General features: G+C 44.9%; 1 protein-coding gene across 1 annotated transcript in view; it reads right to left on the bottom strand.

Annotated features, from left to right (window-relative positions):
- Window positions 1-1,122: 1,122 nt before the first annotated feature.
- The window catches only part of ADA2 (adenosine deaminase 2), a 31,476-nt gene continuing 15,139 nt past the window's right edge, over window positions 1,123-17,459 (bottom strand). The window contains exons 5-11 of the mRNA XM_049627020.1: window positions 13,490-13,617; window positions 11,703-11,793; window positions 9,853-9,961; window positions 6,554-6,711; window positions 5,809-6,011; window positions 5,473-5,568; window positions 1,123-3,110 (exon numbers count right to left, since the gene is read on the bottom strand). Coding sequence (XP_049482977.1) covers window positions 3,107-3,110; window positions 5,473-5,568; window positions 5,809-6,011; window positions 6,554-6,711; window positions 9,853-9,961; window positions 11,703-11,793; window positions 13,490-13,617 — 789 coding nt within the window. The 3' untranslated portion in view covers window positions 1,123-3,106. The remainder of the gene's footprint in view (window positions 3,111-5,472; window positions 5,569-5,808; window positions 6,012-6,553; window positions 6,712-9,852; window positions 9,962-11,702; window positions 11,794-13,489; window positions 13,618-17,459) is intronic.

Raw genomic sequence — 17,459 nt, 5'->3', positions numbered from 1 at the left:
CCTTCCCAAGGTCAACCCTGGAACAGTGTGAGCATCTTAAAAGAAATGATGATAGTGTTAGATTATGGTCCACTGAATAGAATAAGGATCCATGAACCCTAGTAATAGATAGATAGATAGATAGATAGAGGAAGTTCTTCCTTATAGTAGAATGGCAACTAATAATTATGGAAGAAATCAATATTTGGTAATTATATTTTCTAAAATATTTTCTAATAGTATCTCTAATCCTACATGTTCTTTTTACATTGTGACTTTGATAGTCTTCTGTCAAAGAGTGGGATCTCTGTCCCTTCCTCTTGAAACTGGGAAGGCTTAGACTGGAGAGATATCACCAATCAAGGATGGCAGAAGTGATACCATGTAACTTCCAAGGTCATATTAGAAAAGACAATAGAGGGGTGCCTGGGTGGCTGAGTTGGTTAAGCGTCCGACTTCGGCTCAGGTCAAGATCTCACTGTCCATGAGTTGAAGCCTCGCATTGGGCTCTGTGCTGACAGCTCAGAGCCTGAAGCCTGTTTCAGATTCTGTGTCTCCCTCTCTCTCTCTGCCCCTCCCCCGCTCACACTCTGTCTCTGAGAAATGAATAAACCTTAAAAAAAAATTTTTTTTTAAAAGAAAGAAAGAAAAGACAATAACAGGGGTGCCTGGGTGGCTCAGTCAGATAAGTGTCTGACTTCGGTTCAGGTCATGATCTCGCAATTCGTGGGTTCAAGCCCTGCATCAGGCTGTATGCTGACAGCTCAGAGCCTGGAGCCTGCTTCAGATTCTGTCTCCCTCTCTCTCTACCCCTCCCCCACTTGTGCTCTGTCTCTCTCTCTCTCTCAAAAAATGAATAAACATTAAAAAAATTTTTTAAAAGGGGCGCCTGGGTGGCTCAGTCGGTTAAGCATCCGACTTCGGCTCAGGTCATGATCTCACGGTCCGTGAGTTCGAGCCCCGCGTCAGGCTCTGTGCTGACAGCTCAGAGCCTGGAGCCTGTTTCAGATTCTGTGTCTGCCTCTCTCTGACCCTCCCCCATTCATGCTCTGTCTCTCCCTGTCTCAAAAATAAATGAAACGTCAAAAAAAAAAAATTTTTTTTAAAAAGAGAAAAAAGAAAAGACAATAGAATTTCTCTTTTACTACCTGAACACTTACTCTTGAAGCCTTTGGCCTCCTCGCACACATGAGCCACCCACACGGGCTGATGTGGACACTCCATGGCTGAGCCCTGAGATTGTGTAGAAACAAGATGTCTGGCCAGCCCCCAGTTGCTGCAGCTCCACCACCATTTTGACTGCAACCTCATGAGAGACCCCGAAACTAGAACTGCCTAGCTGGTCCCTTTCCAAATCCCTGACCCACAAAACCTGTAGGAGCTAGCAAATTTATATTCTTTCTTAAGCCATTAAGTTTCGAGATAATTTGTTACACAGCAATGATTAAGTGGAACAGTGATGATTGGAGCAGTAGAAGATTCAGATGATAATCTTCAGTGACTGCAAAAACTAATGGGTTAAAGATTTGATGAGGAATAAGATGTTTACATAGAGTTAAAGTGTCTCCCCATTAAATATTTATTAATCACAAAGTAGAAAGTTTTACAGTGTCAAATCCTGGCAGACATTTCCTTAACAAAGTGATTAAAGTGAACATCATCACAATGGGACAGATTGACATTATATGCCTCAGTATACAGATAAATGTTTAACTAGTGGCTGGGGGGCGGGGGCTGGGTGCGCACTGATTTGTATTTGCTGATTTCTGTAATGTAAAAATTCCTCCAATGACCCAGCTGCCTGGCTGACTCTTAACCTCAGTGTCATGAGTTTGAGCTCCATGTTGGGCCTGGAACTTACTTAAAATATATTTATACATATTACAAAAACTCCCATGATGACCAATTTCAGACCACCATTGGTTTCACAACAGGCTGAAATTTTAACAATTGGCTGTTGCTTGCTGGTGCAGACCACCTCCAGGGGACACAATCCATGTGTCCCCTGATATGATGCACTGACAAGGACAAAGATACTTCTGAGGTATTCCTCCTAAGAATGTGTAACTGGCATCTCTTCACAAGGAAACATTATATAGGCCTGAAATGAGAGACACTACAAAGTAACCGGTCTGTACTCTTCAAATCAAGGTCACAAGGTGCCTGAGTGTGTGGCTCAGTCAGTTGAGCATCTGGCTCTTAATTTCAGCTCCAGTCATGATCTCATGGTTGTGGCATTGAGCTCTGAGGTGGGCTCTGTGTTGACAGCAAGGAGCCTGCTTGGAATTCTTACTCTCTCTGCCCCTCCCCTGCTCCTGCACGCATGCACAAACTCGCTCTCTCTCTCTCTCTCTCAAAATAAATAAATAAAAACGTTTTTAAAAAATGTCAACATCACAAAAGACAAGGAAATACTGAAGAACTGTTCCAGACTGAAAGAGACAGGAGATAACTAAATGTAACATGTGATCCTGGGTCAGGTTCTGGGCAGAGAGAAGAAACATGCCTGGAAGGGCCAGGGAGAGATGGTAGTATCTTATCAATGTTAATATCCTGCTTTGGATGGTTAAACTGTGGTTACATAGGAGAATGACACTGTCTTCAGCAAATGTAGACTGGAGTGTTTATAAGTAATGGGCCATACTGTCTGCATCTTAAGTCTCAATTGGTTAGAAAAAATAGGATATATCATGCAGACATTGAAAGAGATACAGATACATAGAGAGAATGATACAGCAAATGTTATAAAATGTCAATAATTTGGAAACCTAGACAGAGTATGTTAGAGTTCTTTGTACTATTCTTGCAACTTTTCTGAAGGTTTCACATTATTTCAAGATAATAAGAAAAATGCTCCAGGGTTTTCTCTGAGTCTGGATCCCAAATTCTCACCTGTTGGGAAATAAGATGATTCACATCTCCAACAACATTCCCTCAGTTTTAATTTCCAGAAGTCTCCCTGCCCTTCCTGGGAGCTGTGCCAACTGACGAAAAGCTCCAGGACCCAGGAGGAGGGGGCTGGACCAGGGCATTCATCATAAGCCATATGATGGGGACTTGTACAATAAGCCTGGCAAGTCAAGGACTCTTGGTGCCCTGGACATTAGGTTTTTCCAGCCCAGACAATTCACCTGGCAAAGAAGAAAAAAGGATTTAACCTCACTCTAAGAAATAAATAAATATAGACTACATGAATTCAAATTACAAAAATATGTTTCATTAACAGAAGGCTTTACTTCAGATTTCCTTTAAATAAATAGTAAGCCCCAGGTACAGCATGATTTCGTTTACAAAAATTCAATTAATATGCAAGTTTTTCAAAAAAAACATATGTCAGGGTACCTTCTGGGAAGTCCTACAGGAGGAATACGTGAAATCAGATTTAACTACCCCTAGAAGAAATATTACTCAGTTCCAAGGGGGCTACAACCTATTTCCCACATTTTCATAACTCAGGGTCTGGTTCTGTTGATGTTTCTAGTTCTTTGCTAGGACTCAGCCTACTGAACCAAGCATGAAGACAAGACTTGTAGCTGGTTTAATTTGCCAAATCAGTGATCACACCAAGTCTAGGCCAGAGACCTTATGCTCCTGGGGGACCCCTGTAGCCATGGCAACTTGCTACAAAAGCCCATTCAGCTAAGTTCCATTTTCACCATTTATTAAATGTGAGTCAGTTGAGCTGGGACCTATGTGCTATCTACTGGGATTGGTTAAGGCAATAAATCAAAGACTGTCAGAATTAGACAGGATCTTAAAGGTCATCTTGTTCCATCTGGGTACCAGTCTGTGGTTGAGGACCCCTAATCAGCAAGACTTTTCCCAGTGTCATGAACCAAACAGTGATAAACTACTAATGGAGGGACGGTTGGCTGCAGCCTATGAGCTCAGATCAGGTGATGGCTGATGGATGAGAAGATATTTGAATCCATCTGTGACTTTTAAGGAATTTTTTGATCCTTCTTCACATCCTTTAGTCAAGTGAAGACAGAGCTGGCTTCATGCCTTCCTTCTCCTGAAGACTAGGCTATGAGCCAGAATTTGATCACATGAGGTCTTTTCTTTGGGGAGACTCTGCTCTGTTCCCTCCTGCTTCAGCAACTGGCTCAATGCATACAGTTATATCCATTCATTCAACACATCTTTTGTTGAATACTAACTAGGTTTGGGGCATGGAGCTAGGCTCTGTGTTCACAATGTACATGAAACAATCATTAGCTCCTGCTCACATGGAGCTTACAGTCTGGTGGGAGGGAGACTATCAACACAGAAATAAATATATAATTACAAATTATGCTAAGAGTCATGAAGGAAAAAAAGCAAGGTGCCATGAGAGATATTAATAGGTTAGGGGTCTAGGAAGCATTTCTGAGACAATGACATGAAATGTGAAACCTTAAGGGTGAACAGGAGTCAGTTAGACAAAAGTGGAAAGAAAGAATATCCCAGGCAGAAAGAATGAGAAAAGACTCTGATGCAGAATAGGGTTTGGGATATTTGAGGAAAAAAGGACCAGTGAGGACAACGTCTGGTACACTGGGGGAGACTGGGGTAGGATGATGCTGAAAGGAATCCAGGTTAAACAGGATGCCACATGCCCTGTTGAAACATTTGGATTTTTCTAAGAGCACTGAGTTGTAAGCAGTGTAACCTGATTTAATTTAATTTTTAAAAAGCCATTGCTCTGTGAAAAATGAAATGAAGAAGTCAAAGAGAAGAAAGAGAGCTCAATTAAGAGACCGTTATAACTCAGACAAGAAGTGATAGTGGTTTGAACTCAGCCAATAGCAACACAGGTAGAGAGGCATGGAGGATTCAAGATACATTTTGTTGCAGGGAACAGGGGAGAGACCAGTATCAACAATTTCACTGAAAATTTCTGCTCTCAACACCTGGGTAGAATGGATGGAGGTGACATTTGCCAAGATGGGAAAGACCAGGAAAAGGTTAAAAGGGAAGAGATTGAGAATTGCACATAGTAGGTTTCTGAGATTCTTGTGAAGGATCCAAGTAAATAGATAAATTTGGGGATCATCAGCAAATAAATAGTATTTAAAAGCAAAGGAGTGAATGAGACTGCCAGGAAAACACTATAGAGTAAGAGAAAACGAAGAGGAGAAGAAGCAGAGACATGAATACAAGAGAGGCAAAACTAAGTCCTGAGGAAATCCAACACAGAAATCTGATAGAGAAGAGCAACTGACAAAGGGACCCCAGAAGCAATGGCCAGAGAGAAAGGAGGAAACCAAGAGCATTGATGTCACTGGGGTTGAGAGAAAAAAATATTTCAAAACGATGAGTCTGGTAGAATGTTTAAGTATTCCTGAGAGGATAATCAATGTCGAGGCCATTGATGACCTTCATGATGTCAATTTTGATAAAGGAATGGAGGTAGAAACTATACTGGTGTGGGTTCAAGAATGATTGACAGAAGGTGAAAACAGCTTGCAGAGGGAAGCAGAGGAATAGGGTAATAAATGACTGTCTTCTCACTTTGGCCTCCCGGCCAGGTCAGCTACAAACTTATTCCATCTCTCCTCCCAGGTTTTCATGGCAGCTTTTTTATCAATATCCATCAAGGTGCTGAACCTGCAAAGAAAAGGCACTTAGGTCAGCCCCAGGAGAAACTGTTGGGAAACAGATGAGGGGATCTCAGATGCTTGCAGAACACATTTCTCCCCAGTCCGAGAGCAATAACAAAACAGAGGTGTTGTGGAGAAAACCCAAAGAAACCTTCTAAGCTTCTGCCATAAACCTCTACTAGAGATAAACACAAGTTGTGAGGTGGAAGAGGGAGTTGGGGATCTGGGAAGTACACAGGACCCTCACCTGATAGAGTTCATGGCCAGTTGTTTGAGTGTCCTCAGATCAGCTGCCATTCCCCCAATACCCATGAAGGCCTCATAGAAATCATAGGACAAGCCTTTGGCACCAAAGACTGCTGGGTCATCAGAACTGATCACCATGGGGTACCCAGTGGCCATCAGAACAGCAGCAGGATGGTTTCTCAAGTCAGACACCAGTTTCAGAACCTGCCCAACAGGAAACAAAGAAGAAAGACAAATTCTGACCCAAAAACATTGGGATGACTTCTGGGTACAATACAAGGAATAGAGCCAGTCCTCATACTCTTCCCAATTTTCTCCAAGTTTCTTCACCTTCACAAACATTTGGTCTCTCTCTTGGTCTGGCTCAGAGCAGCTCTCTGGAACACGCAGGAGAGGCAGTGCACAAAGAACCCCAAGCAGCTGTGAAAGCAAAAGTATTCTATGGCCCCTCCTACTTCACTGGCCTTCCTCAATGTCCCTTTAGCTTTGTTTTTGGCCTTGCCCCAAATTCCACCCCACTGGGGACCCTCAACTGCTGCCTCAGTTCCCTCGACTGCTGCCATTATGAATGGATTAGGCAAAGGGCCATTCCTAAATAACTTACTAAGGGGAGAGAGACAGCAGAGGAATACAGAAAACAAGTGAGCTCAGGAGCTAGAAATCATACAGGAAAGTTTGGGAATCAGAACAGAGGTTGAGGTTGGAAAGAAAGATTGTATTGGGTTGGTGCCATGGATCATGCATACCTGGTTGGAGATGGGACAGACTTCTATGGGGATATCCTTCTTCCAGGAGTCAGCCCAGACTGCTGGGTGTTTGGTCAAAGCAAATCCATGGCCAATCCTGGTAGAGTTCAGTATTAGAGCAACCAGAAGGTTTCTATCTATGGAAGTACCCTGCCAGTCTGTGGATAAAGGGGTAGTCTCCAGTCAGATGGATCTGGCCCATAGACTATCCTCAGATAAAGGCTCCAGATCCCCAAGCAAGAAAAAGAACATTCACACACACACACACACACACACACACACAGAGTTTCATATAACAATGCTAAAGAGAGGAGGTATGGCAAACCTTTAATTTTATGTATGTATGTAACAGATGAGGAAGTTGAAACTTACATAGGCTTTGTAAATTGAAGGAGCATACTCAAGTAGCAAGACTCAGTTTTAAACCTTGGTCTATCTGAATCCACAGCCTATATTCTTTCTTTCCATTTTTTATGTTTCCAGAGCTATTTTCTGGGAATTTTGTTCATGATTTTTTTACAACAATGTGTTGCAAACTCTTTCAATATAATTAAAAACAAATTTTAAGTTTATTTATTTATTTTGAGAGAGAGAGAGAGAGAGAGAAAGAGAGAGAGAGAGTGGGGGAGGGGCAGAGAGAAGGGGAGAGAGAGAATCCCAAGCAGGCTCCATGAGATCATGACCTGAGCCAAAACCAAGAGTTGGACGCTTAACCCACTGAGTCACCCAGGTGCCCCTATAGTTACTTGTATGTACTTATTTAATTTATATCTTTAACAATATCAATTGCAAGACAATTGCAAGATTACAATGACCAGTACTGACAAGGTGGTGGCAGATAGTGTTGGCTGCCTACTTACCAGCCATCCCCATTGTACATTCCTTTCTAGCAGAGCTTTCTTTGGAGGGTGAAAATGACAGGTCCTGACTCTCCCAGCTTCCCTTGCAACTAGGATAGTCCTAATGCTGACCTGGAAGGTTATTGGTGGGGAGATCTTGGGCTTCCTCCCTGATAAAAGGAGATACCCTAGAGGAAACATCTTGTCTCACCTGAATGTGACTTCACTGACAACCAAGTAAGGTAAACCCTGAACTTAATGAAAACAGCAGAGGTTGCTTATTATGTGAAATAACAGATGACCTTGTTGTAAAACCTATTGAATGTGTGTATTCCATTCCTGGCAGCCAAAAGCATCCTAACTGACCCACATATAAAATATGAAAACTCCACTGTTCTGTTAGGAATAAAATCCAAGAATTCCCATTACTTTTTAGGGCATGTGTTTTAGGTGGATTTTCACTGGTTTCCCATCTAGAACTTTTTTTTCAAAGATTTCTTCCTTTTATTTTTTTTTTAATTTTTTTTTTAACGTTTATTTATTTTTGAGACAGAGAGAGACAGAGCATGAACAGGGGAGGGGCAGAGAGAGAGGGAGACACAGAATCGGAAGCAGACTCCAGGCTCTGAGCCATCAGCCCAGAGCCCAATGCGGGGCTCGAACTCACGGACCATGAGATCATGACCTGAGCTGAAGTCGGGCGCTTAACCAACTGAGCCACCCAGGCGCCCCAAAGATTTCTTCCTTTTAAAAAATAAGAACATTAGGGACACCTGGGTGGCTCAGTCAGTTAAGCATCCAATTCTTGATTTTGGCTCAGGTCATGATCTCATGGTTGGTAGGTTCTGTGCTGACAGCACAGAGCCTGCTTGGGATTCTCCCTCTCCTTCTCTCTCTCTCTCTCTCTCTCTCTCTCTCTCTCTGTCTCTCTGTCTCTGTCTCTCTGCCCCTTCCCTCCTCACATGTACATTCTGTCTCTCTCAAAATAAATAAATAAACTTAAAAAAATAAAATAAATAAAAATAAGAACATTACTCTCAGGTATCAAATACCCAGCTCCTGGCAAAATCCTCTCCTAGGGCCATGCGTCTTTGAATTTGGTTAGATCCTATTACAGTGTTTCATACTGTTGAAATGATTTCACACAGGTAAGTATGATTTTCCCAACTAGACCACAAGCTCTTCAAGGTTAACATCCCCCTACTCCCTTGCCCCATCCCCCACAAACAATTCTTCAAATTTCCTAGAACAGTTTTGATCTAAATTGGGTCTAAATTGATTGAAATGTCAGGAAATAAGAGATTAAGGCACACATACCCTTCCTCTGAGAAATGGTGTGATAAACCAAGGTTTAAGCCTGGTTGTGAAATCCAAGCCCCCACACTGCTCTCCACTTATCTCCTTGGTCTTCTAAGGGTGACAGGCGCCTACAGTACTCAGGGACACCAGGTGGGGGGTAGCAGCAAGATTTCCTCCTGATCTAAGCCCCCCAAATCTTCATTTTAACCTGAAATTGCAGCCATGATCTGGGACTCCTTTTGCTTAGGGCTTACATACTTTAAGGACTGGAATATGGGAAGCTCTGAGAGATGACCTATGAACCTGTGGAGTGAGCTTTAGGGAGCAAAGGCATGGCTGGGCTAATGGCATTTCATAAACAATAGTAGTCAAGCTGTCTGGGCTGGGTGGGGTCTCCTCTTCAGCACTGATGAGTGTGGACAGAGCCTCCTAGTTGCCTGGTTGTAGTCCCTTTTCTGCCACTTACCCTTGTGTGACTTTGGACAGGTGAATTAACCTCTTAAGCACAACTTGATTATAAAATGGAGATCATCAGAAAGAATTCAAAATCAAATTCCATCAATGACTAGCTCTTTACCCTTGGGCCAAGTACTCTATGTTTGGAGCCTTGGGCTCTTCATCTATAAAATGGGGATAGAGAGTGGCTTAGATGGTTAAGTGTCCAACTCTTGGTTTCAGTTCAGGTCATGATCTCACAGTTCGTGGGTTTGAGCCCTGCATTGGGCTCTGTGCTGACAGTGTGGAGCCTGTGTGGGATTCTCTCTCTATCCCTCTCTCTGTCCCTTCCCTGCTCACCCACGCTCTCTCTCTCTCTCTCAAAATAAATAAATAAAACATTTTAAAAATAAAAAATAAAATAAATAAAGCACAGTTTAAAATATAAAAAATAAATAAAATTGGGATAAAAACACCTTCCTGGCAGGACTGGGGTGAGAATTAGAAATAACATATGTAAAGTGCCAGATACTGTTATATTATCTGTTATATTGTTATTCCTTCTCCAGGGGGAATACATATTTCTCCATATGAAATGGACAAGTGCCATAAAATGACTATCAACAATACTAATACTGCCCCAGGATCCCATCAGTTCTCTTGAGTGATAATAAGGAGCTTTCCTATCCATCCCACCTCTGTCCTGCTCGTCTCCACATGGCTCACCTGTCTCTCCAGCATGGAAAAAGTAAGGCAGTTTAACGCCATGCAAGGTGGGAATCATCAAAGCCTCCCTGTAGTCATACAAGGAGTGGCCAGGGTCCTCATGTCCCACCTGCAGGACAGAGAGGAGGGGACATGGAGCTGTCTTCTTGGTCCAAGCCTCAATTTGCTGATGGTACCCTCAATAGCCTGTGAATACTCTTCCTTATAACCTGACGTTACTACTTGAGGCCATTGTCACATAGCCTTTTAAAAATGACCGGCAGCAAAATTGGAAAAGAAAAGAAAGTATATTATTACCCCTAAATAATTCCCCCTGCTTAGTCAGTCAGAGGCTGTATCTCGTATCCTCCCACCCCTTTCCACCTTGTGTTCTGACACCACTTTCCAAGTCCCTGTGCTCAGCCCTGAGCTTCTTGCTGTGGGCAGAGAGTGAGGGAGAAAGCAAGAGCAACAGAGAGACACAGAGAAAACAAGACATTGAGATACTGACAGACCCACAGAAAATGGAGAGAGAGTGCGAGGGAACAAGAGCCCTGGACCAGGAGTCAGGAAGGCTCCAGACTCAGCTCAGTCACCCATTACCTGTGGGTCCTTGGACATGTCAGTTTCCTGGCAGGGTCCCTCTGTGACTCAGTGCCTCAGCTGTAACTACAACAAAACTATGTTTTTCAAACTAAACCACACATATCCCCAGGGCTTGTAGCTGCATGCCAAGAGCAAGGGTGCCTTAGGATAAAATGGGTACCTCCTTCAGAATGCCTATTTTAATTTGTTGGGGGGCAATGGAACATTTTTATAATAAGCCAAATACAGGTATTCAATGTAGTGGAATGGAGTACAGGCTTGAAAGAGAGTTGGAACTTGCAAGTAGACTCCTTTGAACAACTATCTACCCCCCTTCCTACCCCAATTTCCCTCTAGAACTTGTCCATTACAGTCCTTGAATGAACTGTTCTGGAAGTTCTATACTAGAGGCTCTTCTTCTCAGCCCATTTGTCAGGGCTGCACACAGAGGGGAAAGGTGAGATGGGAGGAACTTCTGCCCCTTTCTGGAGAGGCTAGATCCTTGAGCACCGCCCAGAGATCCCAGGAAGGCATCCCAGTACAAACAAAATGATTCTTTGAAATCCACTCCTTTGAGCTCTGGATGTTCTGAAAGCAAAAGCTTAAGCCCAGTTTCAGGTAAAATGTACAGATATACTCCCTCCCTATAAGAGGGAGTCAGGAGTGCCTTTTAGCCAGTTTATTCAAACTAATTTAGCTTCCTTAATGAGATTGATGAGTTGCCACCTAGGAAGTGTGCCCTGGCTATCAGAACTCAGCTATGGCTTTGATTTGGGAGGGGGCGGGGGGTTGGCAGTGGTCAAGGCAGTGACACCACTATGGACGTGCAGCTTCAAAAATAGCTGAGGAAGCAAATGGATGAAGGGACAGAGGACACCTTTCCCATCCTTGACAGTTTTGCCCAGGGCTAGACCCATCTCTGCTTCCAGACCACCCTCTATGTGCTATAGTTTTAAGAGGCAGGTGTAGGTAGGCCACATGTGCTAGAAAGAGGATGGAGGGCAGGGAAATGGAAATAAGCCCACCATTACTACCCAACCTCATTGAATTCCTTCCTTATTCTGGAACTCCCCTTTTCAGGCTTTTGTCCCTGTCTGCTCTCCTTTCTCTTGTGACTATCATCCTCCTGCAGGCCCCTACACAAGGTCAGTGCTAAACCCTGGCCAGGCCTGTGGTTGACAGCCTGAGCCTCTGCAGAAGGTTTCAGTGCATGCTGCCAGGGCCTTCACAAAGAGCTGCCTGTTGGGCCCTGCTCTCAGACAGCTTTGTTGTGTAGGGTCTGTTACCAGGTCAAACCCTGCCACCATCTTGGGGAACATGGTTCGGAGCGTCATGGCTGTTTGGATGGATTTCATGATGAAGGACACATTTTTGGCTCTGTGGGAGAGACAGAGAAAAGCATAGGAGACAGTGTGACTTGGCATTGGCGGACCTATGTACCCCGGGGGGACCCGGTACCTCGGAGCAGCTCCCCCGGTGCCTGGGGCTGGTCTAGTCCAGATTACTCAGTAACCACTTCTCAGACCCTCAGCACATGAGCCTATCCTGCCCATGCTCTTGTGATCCCTTCCAGGGGATACATCTGAGAGATATTTCACCCAAATCCACCCTTTTGAGGAGTCTGGCTGGTTCTAGAGGAAACTTTGGTGTCTGAACAACAACTGAGGAAAGGAGACCCATGGGATAGGTTTCATTTGTCCACATTTGTATGAAGCAAAGAGGTCTTGTCCGAAACTTGCCCTGCCTCCCCGAGACGAAGGCTCCTGGAACGGGGTGCAGTACAGAGGCCAGCTCTCTGTTCACTGGACACCTGTGAAATGCTACAGAATGCCCAATTCCCTGTCGAGTCAGCTGGACCTGGCAACTGTATGTCCTCTCCCTCCAGCTGAATCAGCAAGGCCCTGGGCACTCCAGAAACCATGTAAGCAAACTGTCTTACTTCTGTCTGTACCCTCTCTGTTCAAGCCCAGGATAGGGGTGAGGCAAGCAGCACAACAGAAGCACCAAAAGAAAAGTCTGGCACAACTCTGTGACAGGACAAAGGTCTCTGCACAGCAGCTGGCTCACTTGTTCCTCAGTTCTATGGGCCTACATTTCTCCTGCCCCCTCCCTATGCCTGCCCATTCCCTCTCCTGCAGAGCCTCCCCCTCCTGCAGATCCTCTAAGGGATCACAGGAGGATTTACCACCTGCAACCCAGCCCTCACATCCTCCTGCCACTGGCCCCCAGAGAGCCTCTGAGGGGAACCAGTGGGGCCCCAGCCCGCAAGCTCCACCCTGGCCAACTAGCACACAGGTGCAGGCCTCTGTTCTCACAAACGGTGAAGGGGATTCAGGGGAAATGGGGCGGGGAGGGGTTTGACTGCCATCCAGAGCCCAACCTCTAAGGCTGAGCTGCCCCTCCCCAAGCTCTGACTCAGTGTGATCCCCATCTGTTTGCCACCCCTGCATCTCCAGCCCCGCAGGTGGGTCACAGTCCTTACACAGGCCTGCCTTTGACAGAGAGCCTTCCTTGGATAAAACTAAGAAGGGAAACTAAGCTCTAAAGCTTTCTGTGCTTGCTTGGGGAAAGAGTGGGTCCTTGTTCTCACTGCCAGGTCACACATCCACACACAGACTCTGAGATAGCTGTCACTCAGGGCTGGGTCACCAATCAAGGCCAACTACACAACCAGGGACAGCACATGGTTGACATGAAGCAGAACCCCACCAGCCAACTGAAACAAAGAAATAGGCCAATTATCTGAACATACTGGCAAAAACATACCCATAACTGAATCACCCAGGCCGACATGAGGTCAAGGCCTAGAATTATTTGGAAAATTGCCACACTTCTTCATTTCAGTCTGGTTGTGAAGATTCGAACTAGAAGTGACTTCAGAGATAGATTTTTGCTCTCATGCAGGAACATGCATGCCAAAGCCATGGCTCTTTGGCATGGAGGGTGGGTCTCTGAAGCCGGCCTCCCAGCCTCCCTCTTTCTCCCTTTCTCCTCCCCTTCCCTTCCAAGTCTAGTAGCTCTGCCTGCATCCTGTTCTCCCAAATCCTGCAGCTTCAGCCGTGTTCTCTCTCACCTGTGATCCGAATAAATGATTTTGATTCCAATAAACCCAGGATGCTTTTCTGCAAACATACAAGCCACTTCTCTGTAAGTCTTCACCGACCACTCTTGGCTATGGACAGTCCCGTTCAGTTCATACACCTGAGAGGGAAGCGTGGTCCTGGTCAGACATCAGAGGTGAGCAAAACTTCATTCCCATTGCCAATAATCTCTAAATCTCTACAATTTCCTTGTCCAGTGCCTTCAACAGCTTCTGACACTTATCAGAAGTCCTAGTCATGTCTGGGATAATGCTCTTGAATACCACAAAGCTGGGGTGTCTGCCTGTCTAATTCATTGCTGGGTCCTTGCATCTGTAACAATGCCTGGCACATGGTAAGTGCTCAAAAGGTATTTGTGTAAAGAATGAAGAACAGGTCAGCTGGGGAGAGGACAGCCAAAAAGAGGAGACCAAGGACCTACTTTATCTTCCCATTCTCCCACTCTTAGGTGGGATATACCCTCAGGTGGACATGGTTAGGGGCAGAGTGAGAAGAGCCAGGATTGGACCGTGGGCAAGACAAAGTAGAAAGACACAGTGGAGAGGACAGGGGTATAAAGAAGTCCCCTCCAAAGTGCCCACTTAGCAGGTTGGGCCACACCAAGCCCATGATGACAGGCTGGAGAGGGTTGGAGCAATGACATGGCCCCTGCCGCTCCCTCTGCCCTCTCCTGTCACTGGGTCAGCTCTCACCCCTGCACAAATCGGCAGGTCAGGATTCAGGACAGGATGCGGGGGTTTCCAAAGAGGTTGTGGGGCAAAGGAGGATGGGAAGAAATAATATGCAGAAGGTATTTCCACGAACATCAATTAAAAACACGCAGTATACAAGGAACCAGGCTAGGCATTGGAAGGGGTAAACAAATGTGAGTGAGACAAGATGCCTGCCCTTAAGGAGTTTCTAATTTAGTGTAGACAGACTCTATTCCTTTTTTTAATACAAAGAGGAAGAATTAAGTGCTAAATAGAGGTTTATGGGATCTTAGAGGAAAAAGGTCTCCTTTTAACTGGATAGGATCAGAGAAGCTTTCCAGGGGACATGGCGGTGAGGTTGGGCCTGGAAAGGCAAGGGGGATTTGATATGCAAGAAACTGAGAAGCCTGCTCTGCAAGCAAGCCAAGCAGCGGCCCCGCTGGTGAAAGCATTGCTAGTGTCCTGGTGTAGTAAGCAATGGTTCCACACAGAGCGAGAGCCCACCAGGGTGCAGGGAGCAGAGGCTGAGAGGCAGAGTGGGAGCCATGAACTATCTCACCACCTAATGGAGAGGAATCCTTTCTCCTCACTGGGGTCAATTCTTGTATCCTGGCATCCCAGGAGCTGGGTGCTCTCCAGGACCCTTTTCTCCTTTCCCACAGGTCCCTTGCCTCACAGCACCCTCGCCAGCCTGGGGCACCTCCACTTTCCCTCTTAGCTGCACCCCGCAGGTGCCACCTTCTGTTGCAGGACAGCCTCCTCTTCTCCCCAGACACACAGAGCAGCTTTTTTGTTCTTTCATCTCTGGATTGGGGGGGGGGGCGTGGGGGGGTGTCTGTTCTGCTGCCTGGGTTGGGGGAAGTGGAACAGGCAGCTGTTTCCAGCCCCTTCTCTTGGCCCCTTTGGCCTTGGCTCTTTGGTTTCCTCTGCTGATGCCCCAGGGAAGCCTGGCCTCTCACACAATCTCTGGGCTCAACTATTGGAAGGTGTATCTTCTCTGATTGCATGGTCTAGGAATGGACAACAGTGCTTACTGAATGTTAAGGCTGCCAGAACTTTCCAGAGGAGAGAATTTTAGGTACTGCTAGCTCAGTATCTAGTATAACCTATTATTATTATTATTTACTGAAGGGGATCAGACCATGCCACCCTAAAATATGCCACTTTTGCATAATAATTTAAAATTTTTTTAATGTTTATTTATTTTTGAGAGAGAGAGACAGAGTGCGAGCAGGGGAGGGGCAGAGAGAGAGAGAAACACAGAATCCAAAGCAGGCTCCAGGCTCTGAGCTGTCAGCACAGAGCCTGATGTGGGGCTTGAATTCAAGAACTGTGAGATCATGACCTGAGAAGAACTTGGATGTTTAATGGACTGAGCCACCCAGGCGCCCCAGCATAAGAATTATTTTGAGTGGAAGGCAATTAAGCAGCAAACACAGAGATCTTTGCTCTCCTCCTATCTGCCTAAAAGCAGGACATAAACTTCTGTTGGTGCAAGTTCCCCCTTTCATCTCCCACACCAGGAAAACGACCCTTATCATTGGAGACAGAAGGGCAGTCCTGAGATGGGTCTGCACAAACAAACCTTACTAACATAACTCTTATCTTCTATTAGTCTCCCCCATATATTTACTATCCCACAATTTACTGCCCCAGAAACCCAAACCTATTGCCTTGTCATTTCTCCACAAATTATCACCACTTGTTAAAACAGTGTATAAGTACCTATTCTACCCACTTCTTTGGGTCTTCACTTTTTTCTACAAAGGTTTCCATGCACATAAAAATTAAATATTAACATCAAATAAAATGTGTATGCCTTTTCTCCTGTTAATATGGCTTTTGCCAGTTTAACTTGCAGGCCCCAAAAACAGAACCTTAAGAGACTAAAGAAAAAGTTATTTTTGTTCTTTCCTACTTCATCAGATATTTTTTATTAAAATTTTTTTTAATGTTTATTCATTTTTTGAGAGAGAGAGAGTGCACAAGTGGGGAAGAGGCAGAGAAACAGGGAGACACAGAATCCAAAGCAGGCTCCAGGCTCTGAGCTGTCAGCACAGAACCTGATGTGGGGCTCAAACTCACAAACTGCAAGATCATTACCTGAGCCAAAGTCAGACGCTCAAAGGCTCAACCAATGGAGCAACCCAGGCGCCCCTTCACCAGAGATTTTTAAAAAGAGAATTCTTCCTGTCACTGATCAAGGCTTCAACAGACTTCCAGGCACTCTGTTAGAATGTTCAAATCTTTGATGCTGAAGGAGCTTATATGCTGTACCCCAGCAGTTCCCAAAGTGTGGTCAGAGAGCCCCTGTGGGTCTCCTAGACTTTTACAGGCAATCTGCAAAATCAAAAACTCTCCTCATAAAAATTTTAAGATTTAAATTTAAGATTTGTCTTTTACATCCTCATTCTCTCCTGAATATGCAGAATTTTCCAGAGGTTGCATCATGTGTGACAATATTAGTCTGACAAATAATGGATTGTGTGCTTATGTAGGCTTGTGTTTTGGAAAGTTCTCAGTTTTAATTTCTAATGAAGGCTATATTATACAAGATATAGTAGATAATATCCACATAAACAAAAACTTTTTGGGATCCTCCAAAATTTTTGAGTGTAAAAGTTTGAGAACAATTGCATTAACCCATCCCAGAACTGATACCTGAAGCTGTCTTGGCCTTACCCAGCTGATTTGCAGAAGGGAAGAACATAATTCTTCACTGTGACTTGACTGCTGTGTCATTACTGAGTCATGTGCCCACACAGCCCATCTGGATTGCAGGCCACTGAGGGCGGGATCCAGGTCATCTGGGTCTTCCCACCTCCCCTCCTTTAGCACCAGAGAAGGACCTCCATAAATAAGCATTAACTGAGGAAGAGCACTGTCCACTTGGAGTTTCAAAACTACTCAGCCCCAGGCAGCATGTTTTGGAGAACGGATAAATAGATGGATGTTGGAGGGGTGGTAGTGCCAGCAGAACAGAAGGGAGACAAAAGAATCTTTTAGAAAAATCAACAAATGACAATTCTGTCTACAAGAAGATCCTTGGCATACTAAACAAGGATGCACAGATATGCAAATGATACAACCAGAGGCTTGGTGGGGGTTTGCCTATGGCAGCAGTTCCAAGCCATTAATTCTATCATTGCAGTACTTATTGCTGGAGAATCTGGGACCCCTGCCTTGCAGGGTTCCAATCCCACTGCTAGTTCCCATAGCATGGAGAGCCACGAAGATGGAATCTGGCTCC

Source organism: Panthera uncia, chromosome B4 (genome assembly GCF_023721935.1).
Source record: "Panthera uncia isolate 11264 chromosome B4, Puncia_PCG_1.0, whole genome shotgun sequence".
Lineage (NCBI taxonomy): Eukaryota > Metazoa > Chordata > Mammalia > Carnivora > Felidae > Panthera > Panthera uncia.
The sequence above is the reverse complement of the archived record's forward strand: the minus strand, read 5'-3'. Positions and strand labels throughout refer to the sequence as shown.